The 22,811-nt window shown below is 39.1% G+C and overlaps 1 protein-coding gene across 1 annotated transcript; it reads right to left on the bottom strand.

Annotated features, from left to right (window-relative positions):
* Positions 1-11,822: 11,822 nt before the first annotated feature.
* On the bottom strand, positions 11,823-22,720 carry ankk1 (ankyrin repeat and kinase domain containing 1). The gene is made up of 9 exons (XM_088428531.1): positions 22,374-22,720; positions 22,018-22,300; positions 19,726-19,877; positions 19,493-19,542; positions 18,928-19,083; positions 17,017-17,141; positions 15,541-15,574; positions 14,968-15,208; positions 11,823-13,705 (listed from the first exon to the last, which is right to left on the bottom strand). The coding sequence occupies exons 1-9, from the start codon at positions 22,556-22,558 to the stop codon at positions 12,670-12,672; spliced, it is 2,262 nt and encodes a 753-aa protein (XP_088284657.1). The 5' UTR covers positions 22,559-22,720; the 3' UTR covers positions 11,823-12,669.
* Between the last annotated feature and the right edge of the window lie 91 nt (positions 22,721-22,811).

Raw genomic sequence — 22,811 nt, 5'->3', positions numbered from 1 at the left:
TCTCTGTATATATAAGCCGCAGGTCATAACATCTGATAGTTACGCAAAAAGATGGTACATGGAAGTTTTTTATTTTGTTTAGTTGGATGGATTTGTAGTTGGATGTTTTTCAGTTGGAGGATGCAGCTGCTTGAATTTGGTCCTGTTTGAAAGTGAAGAATGTTTTGGGAACCGAGCCAAAAGTACAAATTTTTTTTTTTGCATAAACCAATTTTTTGTCAAAGGAGTGTTTGAAAATTCAAGGTTCAGTGCACCACTTTCACTCTCCTTTGCAACTTAAGGAGCAGTGTGGAGGGTAAATAAACCCAATGTTGCTTTTTAATTTGTTACACAATTTCAAATCATGTCAATATGACAGATAAATTAATAATAAAAAAAAACACTTATAAAATTTGCGATTATGGCCAGCTGTGGAGCGCAATGTATAAACGTATTGTTTGTCTTGATATGGTGAACTACTAATGGCACGTTTAGCATGATGGCACCTGCCATGGCTGCCTTCTTCAATGCGCTGCGGTGAACAGAGTAAGAATTTCCCTGTGTGGTTTTGTGCTATACATGTAATACAATAATTCTCTACAATCTCTCTGCTCTCCTCTCTTTCGTTTTCCAATTCACTCCTATATTGAAAGCTTGCTTTTTTACGATTGATAGGAAGTGTCCAACCAGAGCAAGAACACTAAGATCAAAGTAATTTGTCAACCTAAAAATAGCTCTTGCAACAACATTGATTGTTGATGATGCACGTTTCAATCTCAGCTACATTTTACATGAAAATCACATTGCGACTTCAATCCTGTCTGAGTGTGCGCGTGCGTGTCCCACTCACTCACCTGATTGATTGCTGATCAGCCCGCACACCTGCCATCCATCATCTCATCAACTGTGCGGAATATTAAACGTGTTTTTCATGCCACCGTCACCGCATCACCAATTCAACCAGTGTGTGGGTCAGCTTTGTCATCTTAGCTTGGCCCCAGTTGTGATTTGATTCCAGCCCACCTGTGGAAACATAATCACTACATGCCCAGCCATGATACATCCTGCATCACTTCTTACCTCAACTCTGTACTTCCAAACATTGCGGCGCATGTTTACACCGTGCCTATTTTCTCAGTCAGCAGGTCCTCACCTTAAGTGACCCCTGCAGACAAGACAATGCAGCCTCTCTGCATTCATTCCCGTCGTACTTGGCGTGCCTCGGCATCCTAGTGTGGTGATAGCGACAGAAGTAGTTGTCACTGCACACAAGGGGAAAATCTTGTCTAATGCAGTTGACACCTTATACTGGCATGTGCTTAGGTGTAAAAGGTCTAAATCATAATCCCAAAATTATTTCCGTAATCATATTAATTGCAATCCACTCTTCCGTAACATGTATTTGCTGATAGTCACCCTTGAGCGCACTGATTATTTGAATTACTCTAAAATATGTAAGCATGCCATCTTATGAACATAGTGTTTTAAAAGGAATAGATCATTAATGTTAAGTATATATATATATATATATATATATATATATATATATATATATATATATATATATATATATATATATAAACACGCACAAATAATATTAAAGTAACAGAGTTACAAACAAAATGATGTTCAATGTGCTCACACAAGGAATAAACCACATTAGAAACTAGGAAATTTGAATAGGATTTTTTTTCCATCTCCACCTAAAATTGCCCATGGCACAAAAAGATTCAATAGACGATTCAATATAATTTTATGTAAATCAAGCCTTCATCAGACGCATGTGAAAAGAGCATATTAAGGTTATTCTCCATTTGAACGGCTGAGTTGGCGAGGCACTCCAGGCCCTTTACAGTGCTGTCGCTATCTGAAAACTTAAACTGAATATAGGGCTGTGTCTCAAGCTGCTTACTTTTAGGAGACAGGAGATTTACATTAAAAGCACCTATTATAAGGTTCGGGGGAAAATACACATGAAATATCTCGTTAAACCCGTTTAGTAAATTCATCATCCATTTGGAGCCGAATCCGGCCAGCATTGAACATCGGAGTTCCAGATATCGCTGTTGCAACAGCACGCCACTCTTATCAAACTCATGTAGAGCAGCCAAGTTGTGTCGTGAGATAACAAATTAGCGAGCTCTCACCAATAGTTGCCACAAAGTCAAGAAGCTACCCTACCAGTTGTAATAATTTATGTCTTCCTTCCATCCTCAGCATGAAGGGGGATTGATCTGCCAGCTGCTTAGGCTCATCCCTCCCATCCGAGAGGACGGGCCGGGTTCACAAATAGACAGAGCGTGAACAAGCTTGGCACAGTCATCATTCTCAAAGCTTTATTTTGTAAACTGCCAGGTTTTGAGGCTGGGTTGATGTTTTCTCTTATGTCCAACAAGAAAATTAATGGACAGCTGTTTTTTTTTGTTTGTTTTTCTCCATAGGCGCTTACATTGTTTGACATCACGATTGTGCAGTTGCACCAAAAATACAACTTGATTTATCCTACAATAGTTCTGAGGATAGTAGAGGCGCAAAATCCATTAAAATTGTCTGACTACAAGTGCGAGCAAAGTGGAAAATGGCTTCATGTTGTGTGAGGAGTGATTTGTACTATTCTGAGATTGGCCTGAAATCATGTACAGCTGGAACTGAAAATTACATTTGAGGTTTATGAATTACCGCTCAGTAAAAAAAGAAAGTCACCGCTTGGTAATTCAAAAGGACAGGATGGGCTGCCGAGGCCTTTTCGAATACCTGACCGTAGCTCATGGAAATGGCCTCACTCTGAAAGGATGGTCCACGGAGGATGTCACGATCTTCATTTGGTGAAAAACACTATTTGTATCACAGCCGCTATGCAATCCAAGAGGGGCTTCTATATGAAGAAGCAGCTGCGATTCAAGAGGTTTATGGCCGCAGCAATAGCTGAATGCCTACCTTGAGTGAGATAAGCGCTTAGCTCTGTCAACATGCCGGAAAACCAATTATGAGCAAGTGAATTTGAAGGCGCCACTCAAGACAGGCATTCATAGACCTGAGAACCCCCATCGGCAAATTGACAGCTGCTTTTACAGCAGTTCTTTTAGTGGAGGACCAGGTTGAACCCAAAGTCATATTTTGTAGGCACACTCGGGTGAGTCGTGTTTTGAAGATCATCTGAAAAAAAACAACCGTCTTAGCTATTCATGGTTAGAGTTGGTATTTTGATATTTTTAATGGCATTATAAAATGAGTTTTGTTAAACTACCACGAGTCACGCTTGAAGGATTTGATGGCAAAAAGCTGAAGAACCCAAGTGCAGGAATAAAAAAGGTGTGCGTTTATTTAAATAAATAAAAAGTCCAGCAAAATCTAAACAAATCAGAATCCCAAGTATCAAAAAAATGCCAATGAAGAGTGTATAATCCAAATCCAAAATAATGCACTTTTAAACAAATAGTAAGTATCAAGGACCTCATGAGTCATATTTTAGTGAGTTTCATTTCATTTTTGCAATAATAATTACACTATTGGTCAGTCCACATATGTGTGTGCTATTTTTTTTTTTTACAATGCATTGACCAATGTAAAGTGTTCTTTTTGAAAATGCAATGCTTATGCAGTTAAATTATCTTGCAATTTTTGGGGTCTTGATAAGTGATGAATTTTTGCATACGATGATTTCGACTGAGGCCAGCCAAGAACCATTCCCCTTACTCACCTCCACTCGCCATTCCCCGTCATGACAATAACAAAACGCAAATTTCAAGGTTCAATTGGAATTTCCCTTCATCAAATGGAGATTGAAACACTATCAAAAGAATGAAATGCAACAACACAGCAAGTCGATTTTTGTTGACTTATTCATCCGATCTTTGAAAAAAATAAAATAGATACCTTAATACAGCAAATAATATGATTTTTGTATTATGAAAAACTTAAAGCATTGGCAACTGTTCTGCAGATCTAGCAATTGCTTATTTATTTTGGCCACATTCATCCCATATAGTCAATGATTACGTGAGTATCATTCTCCAAAATATAATGTCGCCTGATCCAATGCTTTAAACCAAGTTTTGGCCAAATTTACACCAATTATTTAAAACATAATTGATGCCAGAGTAACAAATATTTGATCACAGTAGATCTTAAACACAAACAATGCACACAAGTATCAAACGCACTATACCGGACAAAATAACAGGTGTTTCAATTGGAGTATTTCCTGCAATTCAGTGATCTGGGGAAATACATATTTAAAGCTATTACATCAAAATGTCAAGGGATTAATGCTGTGTGTCTCTACAAAACTGCTATTACATGCTAGACTTGCTCCTTTTGCTGTTTTAGTTGAAGACACGCCTATACTGAATATGCATTTTCTCTCAACGCTGGCAATTTATTCGCAAAGACAGATCCTAATGGATTTCTGATTCCGTTTTGCTACCTCACAGCAATGAGGAATATCAAGGGAAATTTAGCGCTGCATTTAAATGAGATTTGGAGTAGATGTGATTTAGAATTTTCACTGCAGCCTCATGCGACATTGCCAGGAAGATTATTACCAATCTGAACTTGTCAAATTTAATACTTTATATTTTGTTATTCTGGGCAAATGATTTGATGTTTTAATTATTCATAACAACATTATTATTAAAATCGCTGCATAGAGGATCAAGGTTCCAATTAAACGATTTAGGTGGATTTTTTGTTTTCTTTTAATCAAAAATCACATTGCCGTTTTGGTGTCTTTAATTCCTCAAACTTTCCAATGACATGTACAGCATCAGACAAAATGTAGACATCACAGATTTGCCTATTTATTGTTTGATTATTTTTATTATTGTCATCATGATGATGATGAAGACGATGATATTTTTCGATGTTGTTTTCTAGTGTTGTGCTGAGTATTAGTGGTGGTTTAGAATGTTTTTGCATTATGGCTAAGCTAGTAAATGTTAATGAATTTTAAGGACATCTTTTGAAGCTGAGATAAAATTGAATATGGAATACTGGTTAACCTTTTATTAGCTTTCTTTTATTATCTGTATTAAGAGTACTCTCTCTGCTAAAACTCCACATGCTGGCGGAATAAAGACAATACGTTACAATGGAAATCGTAACATATTGTAAACCAAAGTGACATGATGGATGAAGGGATTTCACCTCTATCATTATTCTTTATATGTGGCATCATTTATAAATTGATTAAAAAAACATGGTGTTAAGATATTTGATAGTTATTAAAATTTAATGCATAGATGGACCTTTTTTGTCAGAATTTTTGAATGCCGGAGCGCATGGAATGTACCATCTAGTTAGCGGCTTGCGCTAATGCCAGGGACCTATGCCATAGCATACATAGATGCTAGCATACTTTTTTAGCGTACTTAATCAGTGATTTGTTATGTTTGTTAATGTTGGTAGAGACATGATGTGATCTAAAAACGACAACAAAAATGGAGCCGCGAGGTAGGTGGGAGCAACCACCGCTGCCAAGGCCAACTTCAAAATAATAGCATATAACGGCCATTGCATTGCGTCCGGCGTAGTTACAATCCAACAGGAAGCAGAATTGTTTTAGCTTTTATTTCATAAACCTGCTTTGGGGACATGTTCTGTTAACGACTCCAAATGAAATTCTTGATTCTTTTGTAAAAAAAAATTTAAGCGCAGCTCTAAATAATATACTTTAAATATTTCTATAGCGGCATGTTGACTTGGACATGCGGTGGAATGCTCGTGCATATTTGCACATTTTTTTCTTTTAAGTGACAGCATTGAAGGTGGTTTCACACAAGTGTTTTTCCAGTGGGGAATAGCGGCTTCTGAGGAAAAACAAATGTGGAGGTTGGACAGACATAAGGCAGAGGGGAAGGACGAAAGTGGAGAGGAAATGAAAGAGATGCATATCTGAGTGGGCTTTAATTCACTGTGGGTTCAGCCCTGCTGGCAATCTACAACAAGGACGTGTTTGGATGTTTTGATGCTGTGATCTCTAAGGCAGTCTTTCCACAACAGAAACTTCTTTCCCCGTTTGTTTTATTTAGTGTTGTAATCCCTTTTCCCTTGTTTCTGATAAATTATCATCAAAAAGCACTGAAAAGTGACAGTAGCTATTCATTACAGCTCTCATGCATGATAAACACACACTCCCTGAATACCATTTATTCTAATGTATTCAACCACTAGATACACAGAATGCAATCATTGCCCTGGGTTAAATTGAAACATGAAGTGGTGCTGTAATATTAATATTTTGTTCGAGAAGAATATTATTTTTTTTCTTGACATTTTATTACAGCAAGTATATTACATACCTGATCTTGAGACTACAAATTTTGAGTTTGAACACGGTAAAAATATTCAATACATAATACATTAGAAGTTTGTGGAAATAAACGGCTAAAAGGGGATACTTATTCAGATATTTTTAGATGTATTATTTTTCTGTATAAGAAATATTTTGCCTGTAATTTGATTGCCTTATTTTTCACGTACATTACACACCTGTGAAATCATATTTCGCCACTTGCTGTCGACTGAAAATGACATCACATGTGCTCAGTGCTCAGGTAAGGACCAATCACCGCTCAGTTGCCAGTGTCATGTGACCAAACCCAAAAAACAGGTGGGCCGTGGCCGTTTTCTGATCCTTGAACAAGCTATATCATTTTAAGTCAAGAGTAAACGGTAAAGTGTGGTTTTGAAGTCCCTGTTTGTGCGTGAAAAATAGATGTTAGCAGGGCTGCATGGTGGAAGACTGTTTACAATATATGCTTCAGAGTTCAGATGTCCCGGGTTCAATTCCAGCTCAGGCCTTCCTTTGTGGAGTTTGCTTGTTCTCCCCATGCTTGTGTGGGTCTCCTCTGGGCACTCCGGTTTCTTTCCAAAAACAAGGATGGGTAGGTATATTGACACTCAATATTGCCCTCAGGTGTAATTGTGAATGTGACTGGTTGTTTGTCTGTGTGCCGTGTGATTGGCTGGCAACCAGTCCAAGGTGTCCCATGCCTGCTGTCAAAATGTCATTTTGTACAAGAAGCCCTAAAACTGGGTTGTTTTGTATAAAACAAACAAGAAAATTAGGTCAAATTGAACTATTGTTTCAGTCCTTTATTGACCCACATTTGAGTTATCGAACCAGCTGTGTTTAAAGTGAAAAGCACTCATATTTTATTCAAACGGTGACACTTTGCAAATTTAATCAGGCTTTTTTTACTTGTGACACTTTTCTATCAAAGGTGTACGCATTCTGTGATGTCTTCAATGTCGATCAAATGTGCATGATATGAACTCACACAGAGATGCTTCTAAGAAAGTATCTAAGAAGCATCCCCATGGAGAAGTGTTGCCAATCTATAACGAATGCATTGCATTCAAATATTGTAAAGAGTGTTGGGGGTTGCATTCTGCGCCTGTGAGATAGCTCTGCCGTTCACCATTAATCATTGCAGAGGAACATGACAAGCAAGAAAAATCAGCATGAAGAGATAATAAGAATATACTGGAGAATACAAGTCCCCTCAGAGGCTACACTTCAATGGCGATAACAATAAATTCAGCTTTGAAAGGACTTTGGATGTGTGTGTGTGCCCTTGGTTTTTTCTACATGGCGGGGACCAGATCTCTGGTTTTACTGTTTTGTGGGGACCTCTTGTACTTGTGGGGACTATTTGGTGGACCCCATGAGTTCAGAACTCTTTTTAACGGACAAGACTTGCTTTTAGAGAATAGATTTGAATTAGGTTAGGTTTGAGATTAGGGTAAGAGTTAGGATCAGACTATCATTTCTGATAGTTAAGGATAGTTTAAGGGTCTAGGAAATGCATTATGTCAAGGACATGTTCCCGCAATGATAGAAAAAAAAAAACGTGTTTGTGTGTGCGCACGTAGTGTGTGTATTGTCTATGTGTCCCATGGGTGAATGCAATGACTAAAACATCTCATTTCATGGTAGCCTGTGACGATGTGTCAAGAGGACAGCATGAGTCTTTGACACTTGCTTGACACCAGCTGTCATAAAAAAGAGGTCACCAAGAGCTGACAATACCCACCCCTGGAGAGACGGTCAACGAGAAATTCCTGCTTGGATGGCGCGACTACAATGGCACACTGTGACTAAAACACACAGCTGTTGTAGTGGCTAAAGGCCACAGGACACCCACCACGTTGTAGTTATAGGAAGTGGGGTTCTGCAAAGAACATGTCTGACAAGTAAAAAGTACGCAGAGTCACTCAGATGACATTATTTCCAACATATCAGTTTAAGATCCTCACATTGCTGAGATTATTTGTGAGAGCAAATGTGCATTCGCATCAGGGGTTCATCAAGTTCATTCCAGGTTTCAATTGTTTGTAAGATATTTGTAAGACGCTTTGAAACGTTCTTAAATTTTCTTAACCCTTGTGCAGTATTTTGGCCATTATTGGGTCATTGTCTTCACATCATTATCACAGTATTTTAGGTGCACGCTCATGGTAAGTGACCGTGCCGTTTTGAAATCCTTTGTAATGAAATGACAGGAAAGGACAGTTTTCTTTTCAAATTAAGAGCAAATAAATCGGAACATCAAGTAAGTTCTTGCCAAATTGTGTTGTAGTGACTCCTTTGTAAAACTTCGCATGCCTTTATTTAGTTTTATATGCATGTGCATGTTGCAGGTGAATTTTTTTTTTAGCTTCTGGAGTACAACTAATGCATTGCCAAAGTCTAATAATAGAGTTTAATCAGACATGGATGGCAGAGCAGCAAAGTTTTAAATCTTTATATTTTGATTCATCCAAAAATGCTTTGCGCTGTTTCAAGATTAAATGGCTACAGGTGTCATCGTTGAATGAAGGTTTACACCCACTAGACTTGAGCATTAGAACGGTGTGATAAAAATAAGATCTTTCTAAAGTAAGTTCTTTTTTTTTTCAAGACGCAGTGAAGCAAGTGTAAAAGTGTTTGTAAACTACTGTCATGACTCAGAGATCCCTGTAGATGGCGGTGTTGCATTGCTTTGGATTTGGGGTTAGAGCAGCTAAGTAGAAAACAAAAATTAGGGGGGAATTTTGCCTGCATCAATTACTACTAACTAAATAGTGACAACTAAATATTGAAAAAAAGCTAAGAATAAAAAAAAAAATCCCAACCCACAGAACTGCTGCGTTAAGCAGATAAAAAGGTTTTATTCAATGTTTCCAAGTCCAACAAATCAGAGGTTGACCAGAGTTGATGAGCCCTTACAAGCTAGCCCACCTTTATCATTTGTTCTCCTAGCGGTTTAAATTCTACGACATAATCAAACTCTTGAAGCGTTTATTTATCCATAAAATAAACATTGTATGTGTGCAGCAATCTGAAGGCGGAATCTTCTTCCTGCCTGCTGCCTTGCAGCAAAATAAAATTAGCTTAGGTGCCTTAACTCAATTATCCGCTAATAGAGGGGGATCCAATGTGTCAAGTTATGTTTTCAAAGGTTGCAGCGGCGCCATTGATTGAAGCTGAAGAAATGTTGTTTCAGAAGGGAGTTTATTTGCCGTGTGCCTGGATAGACAAGGAAAGTGCGTTTGACAGGTGGAAGGAGAAAAATGTTGTTAAACGTGTCCGACGGCGCCCGTATGGATTCCATAAACGTGTGTCACCTCACGCGCTTTACTGTGCACAACAATCACAATGTGTTTTATGCGTAACTTTGAAGATACTCAGAGTGTTATCATTTTCAAACTGTCACCAAAGGGAAGTTTGTTTCCATAAATCATGCAATAAAATTTCCGAAAAGCACGGGCGTACCACATAGTCCGGCGGATAAATGAAGCCGAGCGCAAGGTCGAGAGATTTTTCTCGCGGATGACACCATAAATCAGCATGTCGCTCATCTAAATCGGAGGCAGCTTCTGCAAGTGCTCCCTGATAGCTGTCGAAAAGGATTAGCGAGGAAGGGGGGGATTTATTTATTGAGTGTGGGGATCACTGCTCGGAGAAAGACAGTTAACATATTAAAGCGGGAACATATCGAGCATTGGGCTTAGTACGAACCAAGTTGCGCTTTGAGGTTTGTTGACTGACATTTTTGCCCATTAGTGGCAAAATTATTTGGAAATCCCTCGTTAAAAGGCTGAGGTCTGTGCCAGTATGGTCCATACAGTGCCTTGTGAAAGTATTACAACCTCTTGAACTTTTGTCCATATGTCACTTGTTGTTGTTGGGTTTTGGGTTGTGGGTTTATTTTGAGGGGTTCTGATCCTTTCTGTTTTCGTATATAGTTCCAGTTTCTGCTCCTTTCGTGTCTCCCTGCGTTAGTTCTGATTTAGTCCACCTGTCCGCGTTACCTGCCCCTCGTGTCCTCCAATCCGCTCCCCTTGCCTTTTGTTCCTGCCCAGCTGCCGTGCGTTTCTGATTAGTTTGTGAATGTATTTAAACCTAGTTTCTGTTATAGCCCTTGTCGGATCATTGTCATGTCATATTGTCTCTGTCGCGTTTTCGTAGTCCCGTCTTGCCCTTCGTCCCTCAGCTCTGTGTTTACCTGCCAGCCTGCCCGTAGTGTTTGCTTTCTGCTTTGCCAGCCTGCCTGCGCCCTTAGTTCGAGTTTTTTGCCGCCCTGTTTTTCTCGCTTTTGTTCCCGTACATTTAGTTACAAGCCCGTATATACAGTATATATATATATATATATATATATATATTATAGTGATCCTGGGGACCGGAACCTCCATTAAAACCGCAAAGTAGTGTTTCAGTGTTTTCTGGGTGAGACTGCTTTTGCCTGCTCTCACTGGTTGATGGTCGCGCCGGGAGCCAATCGCGTGTCTTTCATGACACTCAAATATGATTTCAAGAAGGAGATTGGCACTGCTGTAAGACATGTCAATCAGTCATTTCACACTGTCAATGTGTGAGCCTTTTGTATATATATATATATATATATATATATATATATATATATATATATATATATATATATATATATATATATCTCAGTTGTGTGGGTCAACACAGCTGCAGACTCCATGCATTTCATTTCAATTTAATAAGGTGCCACCGTGGTAATCGAGTGGCATCCATTGTCTGCAGGGATGGACTTAATCATTGGCATTATCTTGCAGCACCACTTTTTACCTTGTCACAATCCATCGGTGCACTTTTAATTAGAAAAGTTGTTTAAAAGATTCAAATTACCGCTAATAACGGTGACCCTGAATTGCACCTCTTGGTTTATTTCAATACATTTTTAGGGCATATCATGTTTAATTAAATAGGTCTGGTGAAGCAATATAGTGACTCCCGCTCTGTCCCGCTCTCTCTGTTCATTAAAAACAGATATGACATTAATTTTCAAATATAGTGGGTAGTTCTTTAATCAACTGAAGTTGGAGATCTTCATTTAGTGACATTTTAATGTGTTTCCACGTATTTTTTCCATATAAAATCGTAAATATATAATACAACATAGTACAAGTGTAAATTAGGTTTAAAACTTGAGTACAATAAAAAGATTTTGAGTGAAGGCCATTACTATTAAAAAAAAAGATTATTTTACTTCCACTTTTTTTTTTTTTTTTTTGCTCCTGGTTTCACTTTTGTGATTTTCTGACTGTATCACTGTTGTTTGGAGGGCTAACCTTGCCTTGTATAGACTAATAAAGCATCATGATACAATTGAATACTGTCGGCTTTCTGACCTCATAACACTCCATTTCCTTTGAATCATCTTTCATCACACAAATATTTCTTAGAAGAAATTTTCACATTTACAGAATTGAAAAGTTCTTAAAAAACACTGTACTATATGTGTAAAAGACAACAAAACCACCCTTATCAAACCAATTTGAATCATAATTCCACCCCCACGTAATCGTTCTGCTTGCAAAGAAAACTGTCCTTCAATGGTTCACGTTCTCATTTATTGAAAAATATAATAAATTGTCTTGGATGAAGAGATGCCTAGTATACACACACGGACATATATTTATTATAATTTGAATTTTACAAAGGAATACATAAATAACTTGCTTATTAACTCTTTGCCCACACATGTGGAAGGAAAACATAAATAACAATGTGTATTAATAAGTGTAATGTGTCGTTCAAATCATAAGAAAATATGATCTTTGTCTCTATTTCCATCATACTACACATGGCTGGAATGTATGCAAAGCATTAAGTGAGTGTTCACTAGATATGAAATCATCCTTATGTCATGTTTTTGGTGCCATACAAAGTTCATTCCATACAACAACAGTATAATTGTGATTATTTTTTTTTAATTTTTGGTGACACATTGGCCACCCGTGCACATATCAACCTCGTAGCTCTGAGATTAGTGGTTCAAATCTAATTTTAGGTGTCCTCAAGTGGGAATGGGAATGGGTATCAATGCTCAGGTGTGCCATTGCCTTTTGCCCTAAGTCAGAAGGTAGAGGGTCCTGCACAATTGCTACTAAAAAAAAAAAAAAAGACAGATGGGTGTTTTCTGTTCTTTTTGCCATCCGTCACTTGTCTCTTAGGCTTTGTTTTGTCCAACTGCACTTTTAATAAATATATTATCATACATATCGGCAAAAAGGAAATCTAAAACTCCACTTGCACAGCAAGGCTGTTCCGGCATGAACAGGCATAAAAAAAAACACCGATATAGCAGTTAGGGGGACAAATATATATATATATATATATATATATATATATATATATATATATATATATATATATATATATATATATATATATAGCTATTGCTCTAGTAATTGGACTATTTCACATTTACCGTGCCTCTTTGCGACATCAACAGGTGTTAATCCTGACGAGTTTTGTAGATTTCTGTCCGCACCATTGAGCAGTAGCGCCTTCACAATGGGCATGTGACCATGCTGGGCAGCAATGTGTAAAGGCGTCTCTTTCGCCGCGCTGGCGGCATTCACGTCGGCCTGATGAGAAATCAAGTGCAAGACGCTTGGGAAGCTGAGACTGGCACAGGCAATGTGCAATGGCGTCCACCGGTCACTCTCCTCAGTCACATTGGGGTCGGCTTGGGCGGCCAGCAGCTTGGGCACCATTTCGGCTTCGCTCCGGTGGCAGGCCAGGTGCAGCGGAGTCCAATTGTTTTCACCAGGAGCGTTGACGCTGGCACCCCGATGTTGCAGTTCCACCATGGTGGTTTGGTGCCGCTTTATGATGGCCAGGTGCATGGCGGTCCAGCCCTGGTGGGTCCTGGTGTCCGGGCTGGCCCCGTTGGTCAGCAGCTGCCTGCATATGCCGTTATGGCCATTGAGAGCGGCCAGGTGAAGCGGAGTGTGTCCTTTTTTATCCGCACTATCAACCACAGCCCCGTCCTTCACCAACATCCGTACTATCCTATTGTGCCCTGCCTCGGCGGACAAATGAAGGGGAGTGGACAGGGAGCTGTCAGTAGCGTTGAGATCGGCTCCTTGGCAGAGGAGCAGTTTAGTTATATTAATGTGACCGTACGCGGCAGCTAGGTGAAGCGGCGTCCTCTTCTGCCCGTCCTCCTGCGCCCCGATCCGCTTGATGGACAGCCGCGTCAGCAGCAGGCGGACGACCGTTTCGTGGCCATTCTGGCAGGCCAAATGCAGGGGCATCCATCCAGACTTTTCACAAGGATCCGCCGCCGCCCCTTTGTCCAACAGCAGTCGGACGGCCTTGTCGTCACCGTTCTGGGCTGCGAAATGAACACTCGTCCACTGGTCCTCATCAGCCTGGGTGGGATCGGCGCCATGCTCCAGTAGCAAAGAGATGATGTCATGAAGCCTGCAGAAATGAGTCCCCCGTGAGATAAAGCAGCATTTAAGCCCAGCGCTTATGTTAATTAACTTTCACAAAACAGAAAGAAAGAAGAAAGAAAGTGATAAAAAGTCTCGTGACAGCTTGCTAAACTGAAATATGTCAGATGAGGCAAGTAGATAGATAGATAGATAGATAGATAGATAGATAGATAGATAGATAGATAGATAGATAGATAGATAGATAGATAGATAGATAGATAGATAGATAGATAGATAGATAGATAGATAGATAGATAGATAGATAGTCTGTATCGGTTTGCCTGGTAAAAGTGCTATTGTAAATACAGAACAAAAACAAACACATTTCCATTTGTCAATGAACAACCAACCGCTTTGCATTTTTGTTTATTTGAATTTAAGCTATGCTTAGCAACACAATGAATGTGTGGAACCCTCTATGTAAACAGTTTGACCGGGAAACTCATTCGAACATACAGTACATGCAAATACATTCACACATGTAAGTACTTTTAAACGCAAATATGCTCGAACGCAACACAACTGAGTTTGATGGAATTTAGACACATTCAAATACACATGTAGGCTAAATTCTAAAACCATATTTTTTTTCCACCAGAAGGCCAAGGGAGAGTGTCAAGTCTGGAGTTGAAGTGGTGTGAGGGTTTAACAATTTCCAACCATCAAAAATGGCCTTTTTTCCAACTCGACAATTGTCTGAGGTGTGAATGTGAGTGGGAAGAGTTTGCCTGTCACTTCAGTATGTGTCAGCCTTGTCCTACCTGATTGCAGTCACAGTGTCTGTTAACAGATAAGTCCCAGGTAATCTCTTCAAGCAACCGCAATCACCTAAATAAAAAAAAGTCCCCTGCAACCACAAGTTTTACTGCATACTGTGTCGTTGATTAACTGCCGCCACGCCTACCTAATCATCAGACACATATAGTGAGATCAGATTGGAATGACAGATTTACTGTAATTGCTTTTCAGATCCATCCAATCAAGGTGATATCCTTAAATTTCATTGAGTAACCTTGTCAGACAGATGGACCTGTGAGAACGCAGCATGTAATGCAGAACAAGCATGCTTTCTTTCAAAGGTTGAAGGGGAAGATTTTTTTTTTAATTTACTTGTCTATGTGATTCACTCACAGACTTGACTGGTGATCCAATCCCCTTGCTACGTAGCTGACCTTTTCTAAACAGTTTCCTTCTTAAACCAAACGATCCTAAATGTTACCACGTGTACAAATGCACCTCAGTACAAACCTGTTGAGGACTGCCACGATCAACGGCGTGTATCCTTTGGCCATGACGCAGTTTACTTCAGCGCCCAGACTCAGGACATGCTCCACACTCTTGGTATCACCACTGGCCACCGTATAGTGCAGGAGACTCTTTTTGCCGTTAAACTGCGTGCTAATGTGTTCCCGCTTCACAGAAGATCGGAAACTACCAAAGTCTTTCTTGAAGAGGAGCGAGAGCACGCTATCCTTGTTGGATTGTTCCTCTGTCAAATGAGAGCAAACGAAATGCTGGTTACAGGAATGTCATGCCTTTCAAGTGAAATATTTCTGCTATGTAGCCCACTATGTAAACGTGGAAGAGAGGCGAAACTTCAGTGGAATGTTTCACCGTGCGTAAAGCATTCTAGTACTGGGTCAAGGTTAACAACAATGGCTCAATAAGATTCCTTTTGTATCATTTCAGTGATCAAAGCTTCTTTTATTCTCTTCCACACACTGACTTTTGATGTCAGTATAGTTATATTAACAGTGACAGCCTTTTTAAATAGCAGCCCTCCTGGCTAAGGATCCATCACGCTCTTTATTCTGTGTTTACCTGCAGGAAGGTCAGGCAAGTGAGGCGATGAAATCTAAGAGGGAAATAGCAAAGAGAAGAATACATCAAAAACGTTTCGCAACTTGGTTAATGATTAAGCTCAGCACAAAACCAACCGCACAATATCCTGGTAGTAGGTACACCTTGTTGTTTTTATTGGTTAACTCATTCTCTGCCATCGACAGCTGTAAACATTTTTTCTTGATCATTAAACCTGCCTATTTTTTTCTTGCGCCAGATACCAGGATATTCATATTGACTAATCTTTTTACCAAAACTGTTATCTGTTTTGAAATTACTTTCAATCGCCAATTCAAGGGACTAACATGCGACTCAAATATGTTGACAATGACTTTGGAAGTGTTTACTGGTGGCTCAGGTTCTGTTTTAGTTCTTTTGCAAATTAGACGCTTACTGGGAGAGCTCGAGTGCTCAATATAGACTTAAGTGATAGGTACTCTGAACACATTGATGCGGACAGCCTGACACACTTGCCATTCCTACTGATCACATTTTAACAAACCATGATGACTCAAATATGCCTTTTCAGCCAGCAAATTAAGAAATAGTGAAACGTTAAGCACAGTTTAAACCTATGTAAAAATGTAAAAAAACTAAATTATATACAGGTATTTATAAATTATATATACAGTACATATATAAAACAAAATAAATATACAATATAATTAGAAATATAATAATTTATTTGAAATGTCTTATTTGGTCATCTATGCATATAGTGTTTTACGAAGCCTAATAATAACAATAATAATAATATTATTAATACATTTTGTTCAAATGCAACGTATTGTTCAAAACCAAAATACAAATTCTTAAGTTGGATAAGATCTTGTATTTCTGTCTTGGTTTTAATCTGGATCAAACCTTCAGGTTGTGTTTTCAAAACCAACCCTATAATTGGAGGTTCAACCCTAAAAAAGTATTTTCTTATCCATTTGGCAGATTTAAGGATATGCAATTCAAAGTAAATTCTAGCCGTCAAATAAATAACATTTGCAATGCAGTACATCCATTTATAAATTGATATATTCTTTTCAACTTCGTGTTGGCGAGGTCAATGTTCCAATCAAAGGGTTGGACATTGAAATTAAGTAGTAACTTATTTTATCTCTACTTATTTTCATGAGGTTTACTTTTTTCTATCAATGTCGGTGCGCAATCAATATGAAATGTTTGGAAAAAAAAATTGGTATTCCTGCCGTCCGCAAGTAAAATGCACGGATGATGCATCGTTATTGGTGTGCAGCTCAAAAGGGGTGTGGCTTTTCATCTATTCATTTGCTTGGGCTTAAGTGTTGACAGAAAATGACAATTTTGGGGCTCTGTAATCAATATATCAGTAAATGAAGGCGAGATTATCACTATTTCAATGTTTGTACTTAATGTGACAGGCAAGAAATACAGCATTACACAGTGTGACCTGAGATTTTGTTAGATTTATCAAACTGAAATAACCTCATAGATGGGAAAAAATGGGCTTCGAGGCTCCACAGTGTGCCCATTTAAAGTGCTGTTGTGAATATCGATTGGTCCCGGGATCTTCAAGACTTCACTAAGGGCCTCCGTTTTCCTCACGGTTTCTGCAACAACACAACAGCAGTCAAAGACTGACATGAATTTGCCTAATTAAACCAAGCTATTCATTTGCAAGTGACTTTAATATCCCAGTGGAATATTATCATCACTGTAGCAATGTTATGGAACATACCTTCATGCATGACTTGCAGGTTAATGCACTCAAAGAGACTGTGTCTGTGTTATTAGCTACTCTTCATGAATAAACATGACTTCATAAGGTGTAAGCTTGTTTGAGCGAAGTTGGGCCAGATGTAACATCAAATCTCCTTTATAAGCACTCACTTTCCATCATGCATAACATACACTGACAGAAAACAACTTTGCTTGGGAAAAAGCAATTAAACACATGAAAAATCACTGTTGATGGAGCCAAGCGCATGTTATTAGCACTTCTCCAAAGCTATTGTCACAGCTTGGGAACTGACTGCTCATAATACAAATGCATTTTAAAGCTGGCTTGCACAGACCTGCAAAATTCTTTTCACATTCCATATACGGCACCACAATCAGTGTTTCTCAAGTTGATATTGAACATTTGTGCTAAAACCTTGTACATTTAAAACGTATCTTAAATCTATGATACACCACAGCGAAACATGTCTTAAAAAAGCTACCAAATTGAATGGGGGGGAAAAAATCGGTGTGTTTTGCGTATGAAATCAGGATTTAATAATGAGGAAAATGTGAGCCTTTCCCTCAGCGTTTTTCACAGTAAGCACTCAAATATCTGTCATCAAATATGACACATGAACAGCAATAATCTCACTGTGTCAATATGAGGCACCGAACCCCACCAGTTTCATATGCTCGTTCACCGAACACTTCTTTAGTAAAAAATAAAAATGTTTTGTTTTGTTTTTTTACTGGTGCACGAAATGAATTGTGCATTAATATCCCCTTGTTCAAACAACAAAACCAACACAGTGTATGGTAGGAAATCTCAGAGCAGGACACTTTCAATGACTGTGCCCACTAGCAGACTAGACTGAGGGGTGGACCTCTGCGGCAGAGGCTCCACCAAACCCCTGAGACCAAATCACCGAACCCCCAGGGTTCGGTCGAACCCAGGTTAAGAACCACTGTTATAGTGTGTTATGTTTGTTTCTCTGAAACGGTAATAACACACTAGGTCAATTTGACCCGAGTTCATGTCTACAGTAATTAATTACCCACAAGTTTCTGAAATGTTCTTGTGTATAAATCTGCCTTCTAAAATATATTGTGATTCAATTTCCCCTCCTCAATAACCACAATAATATTTTTGGGTCATTTTAACCCGGGTTTTGGTCATTTATCAAAAAGTTGCATATAATAAAAAACAAAATAAAATAAAAATGAAACTTTGTACCAAAATTCATAAAAAATGCCATTTTTAATGGATATTTTGATTATACATAAGTCAAGCAGAATTTGTGTATTGAGAAACACTGTCAACGTTTACATAAAATATTTCACATGGGGCCCATCCTTGCAAAAAGGTTGAGAACCACTGCATCTTATGAATATGTATATGTGATGGACAGGTTATCGACATTTGAGAACAGGTGTGAATGGACAGCATCATGGTGCATAATGTGCATTAACAGACTTGCATTTACATTATGCATAAATCTGAACGTGCTTAGTGATTATAACCTAATGTTGCGACAGACCACTCATGTGACTGGACCTACAGATGAATGTGACAGAGATGATGCCTATCATGCAAACTCCATTAGTTTAATCACAAATCATCTCATTACTATATACTGGATGTTTCTTTTATTTTTGTTGGGTCATGTGATGTACCTGAGAAAGGCGGCCTCTTGTTTGGTTCCTGATCCCAGCACTGCTTCATGATGCTGATCATCTGATTACATTCACATGGCCTCTCCTCAGGCATGATATCCACACAGGGTCTCCTGCCATGTGACACATTTAAGAGCACGGTGGTCACGCTGCACCCTGCATCCACAAAATAGGTGTCAGCCAAGACGGTGCAAAAGTAATTGGTCATACATTGTCCACGCTAGCCTCAAGCTTTGAGGAATGCATTTTTGTGACACTTGAAGATAGCAGCGTTTCAAAATGAGGTTATATATTGGCTTTTTGCCCGAGAATCCAATTTACATGCTGTTTACGAGGTGCTGCCTCTTTTTACAAAAATAAGCAATGCTGCATATGCAATGAAATGTATTGACATTGTAAAAGGTTGGGCAGTGATTGAATACATGGTTGTGTTCTATGAAGACAATAACATTAAGACACAGTCTACTTGTTATTCCTGTATTGTTTGAAATCCGAAAGAATGAGGGAGCTCATATCCCGTTCTCTTTTTTTCCTCCCACTGTGTAACAATTGAATTAATTCCTACCTGTGTAAGGTTTCCGTTGTGTCAGAATCTCCCAGATTACTATTCCAAAACTGTAGATGAAAGGAAACCATTTTAAATTTGTACTTTCATCTGATTTCCATGTAATGCAACTCAAATCCCATGTGAGGTCAATTAGAATACATCACACTGCAATATGTATTTACCGGTACATCCAGTCTGTAAAATACAATAAGGTGTGTTGTGAATTAGGGAGCAATTGATATGCAAGTTACCTATAAACATCAAAGGAAAGTCCTGGAGGGTCACAGGACTGGGTGAAGATCTCTGGTGGAATGTAGTTTATGTTCCCTCTCGCTGTCAGATGCTCAACAAACAATTTATTGTTTGTCCCTTCTTCCCAGCGGATTAAACCAAAATCTGAAATCTAACAATAAACAAGTTAAAAAAGTATATTTAGCCAAGTAGGTGTCAGTGGGGGAAAAATGCAATTCACAAATATTTAAAACTGTTGTGGTGTGTAATGCTGGCTAATTTGTGTTATGCTAGCAATGGGACAGTTTCTTTAAAGGGAAACTCAAATTAATAACTGTGGTTATAATATGTTCTAGGCAGGCCCACAAAGTCAAAGCATGGTATTCTCATTAAAATTGCACTCATAGAATATGAATTAAACAGCAAAATAAACGGCCCCATCCATCTCAAGGGGCAGCCGATTTGTAACTTGCTATCAATCTGAAAATGCCGTCATAGTTGCTCAGTGCTTAGGTCACGATCAATCATGTCCCAGCTTGTAAACATCATATGACCTGAGCATCAGAGATGGAAAATTCAGGTCCAGAAAATAAAACCTTGCTACAGTTTGGCTTTAGCTACAGGTGCTTCTAATCTAATCTCTAATCTTCTAATGGGCTCATTAATTTACCTATCATATCATTGTCAAGAAAAATTTTGACTTCTCCTTGAACTAATCAGGTTTCAAAATCATCCACACAGAACAAGCAAGCTGGCCCACAATGTCAGCAGCATTTTTCAAACTACCGATCATTTTTTGGGGCAGATGAGTCAGTCACCTATTTTTAGGTTTTGCAGATACCGCAACTTGATCCCATATCTTGAAAATGTATGAATGAGGGTAAAGTCCATTTAAACTGTCTTTAAAGAAACAAACAAAAAAATGGATAATGAACCCTCGTTTGTCGCGGTAGATGCGTTCCGGAACCGGCCGTGATACCTGAAAATCCGTTAAGTAGTGCTCCCACTTTTCACATTAAAAAAATTAAACAAACAAAAATTTTTCTTTTAATTTTTTTTAAACGTGAAAAGTATTCACGCTATACATATTATTTATGACTAGTATTACTGCAGTGCACATATTTACTTAACTCTTTGATTATTGAACCTTAAACGCAGTACAGTAGTGAACTTTTCCCTTTTCCTTTGAAGTCTTGAGCAGCTGCAGTACTCGCAGCGGCCCGGACATTGAATTAAAGTCTAATCTGTACATGATTAAAGATTATTACAATGGAGAGTTTACACTTGAAATACCAATTTATTATAAAAGAAATCTAGGTAAGACATTTCCAACGGTCTTGCGAACATCTGCCAATGAACATCAGTCAATGCGTGTGTGTGTGTGTGTGTGCCTTTTGCTGTAGGCGCTCTTCACAACTGACACAAACATATCTGTGGGGCGGGAGTTGGGGCGGGATTAGATTAAAACTCCACAGGTACGTGCCGTATAACTCATGAAGTGCTCCCCAGTGCTGTTGTTGTCAACAGGCAGGAGGAAGAGACACTTTACAGTAAAGAGCATCTCTTACCTAGATTTCTTTTATAATAAAATGGTATTTCAAGTGTAAACTCAACATTGTTTGATCATGTACAGATTAGACTTTAATTCAAGGTCCGGGCCGCAACTAATATGACCGCAGCTGCGCGAGACTTTAAAAGAAAGGGCTTCTTCTGTCGGCAGTCTGCAATCCAGTTTGCAAAAGCAGCTTCCATATGGACGATTGTTTTATTACAAGTCATAACAACTCGCTACGGAGAATTGCCAAAGGTCATGGCAGCCGTCTTCTAATGTTCACCTCGTCCTTAATGTAATGAACGAGGGATTTGTTCACTCCCAAATGGCGGGCCACGGCCCAGTAACTTCTCCCTTCGAGAAGTATCATCTCAGCAATTGTCATCATTTTTGTTAGCGTTTAGGCTCAGTACAAGCTTTCGCTGGAGCAACACGCTTGGAAGCTGTAGCAAAAGTTCAATATGTAATGAAAATAAAATCCTTGAAGTTGTGAATCCGCGGAATGGTAAAAAAAATCTGCGATGTGGCGAACCCGCGATAGTGGAACTGCAAAGTAGCAAGGGTTCACTGTATATGGATGTTGGATGGATGAACAGTCCGAATTTCCGATGACATAATGGAATCGAAACATTCCTTGTTCGCACAGTCAATATGAGATGGGCCCAGTTCCCAAATGCTCGACCCACCACAGCTCAACACCCATCAAGAATTAACAGATCTCACTGCAAATATAATGATGTCATCTCAGCACGCCACTGACCTTGAGATGAAGATGGTCGTCCATTAGGATGTTGGATGTCTTTAGATTCAGATGGAGCAGGGGAGGTTCAAGACTGTGGAGAAAATTCATACCCATGGAGGCCTCATGAATGATCTGGAACTTCTTGGGCCACATCAGATTGTGACTACTCAGGAGATTGTTCAGGGATCCATTACTCATGTACTCCATTACAATGGCTGGCAAATCACTGCACAATCCATAGATCGACACTAAGTACTTGAATTTCACTTTCGCTATGTGGGAAGCATCCTTCATTAGTTTCCTGTAACAAAACAATATGTTTAAAAGAGGGCATTTGGTAAAACACATGTAGGGGAGGGGTTGTAATTACCTACCTGTAAAGGATGTCTGAGCCCACGGTTGTATCAAAGACTTTCAGAGCACAAATTTCCCTCCACAGCTTGATTTTAACTTGGTAGACTTGGCCAAATTTGCCTTCTGATACTTTAGTCCAGTCTGTCTCAAAGTCGTTCTTCTGAAAGTCCCGGAGCTGTCCAGGGGCCACATCCGGACTATCCATGAGTGCTGTCCTCCACGACGAACAAACCCTGTCTAGGAACTCGCTCTTTTATCCTAACCATCAACAGGTTTTTCCCTCATAGTCCCGCCAATCTGTGTCGCCCGAGGATGTGTGCAAAACTCACAACATGGGTTTACAAGAACTGTGTGACTGAAATGCACGTCAAGTCAACGGTTGATATATGGGAGAAACCTAGACTTGAAAACCGGTTTGCACGGAATGTTGCAAAGCCGGTTTTTGACTAACAACACTA

Source organism: Hippichthys cyanospilos, chromosome 11 (assembly GCF_059441005.1).
Source record: "Hippichthys cyanospilos isolate Australia breed blue-spotted pipefish chromosome 11, RoL_Hcya_1.0, whole genome shotgun sequence".
Lineage (NCBI taxonomy): Eukaryota > Metazoa > Chordata > Actinopteri > Syngnathiformes > Syngnathidae > Hippichthys > Hippichthys cyanospilos.
Note: the sequence above shows the minus strand (reverse complement) of the source record. Positions and strands in the feature narration are given on the sequence as shown.

What these genes read in the sequence shown, in the direction of transcription:
- ankk1 (XM_088428531.1), bottom strand. Translation starts at nt 22,558, where the DNA reads ATGGATAGTCCGGATGTGGCCCCTGGACAGCTCCGGGACTTTCAGAAG. An exon ending in GGCTCAGACATCCTTTACAG is followed by an intron (nt 22,301 to 22,373) that starts GTAGGTAATTAC and finishes GTTTTGTTACAG; the next exon opens with GAAACTAATGAAGGATGCTT. An exon ending in ACAACGGAAACCTTACACAG is followed by an intron (nt 19,084 to 19,492) that starts GTAGGAATTAAT and finishes TTGTGGATGCAG; the next exon opens with GGTGCAGCGTGACCACCGTG.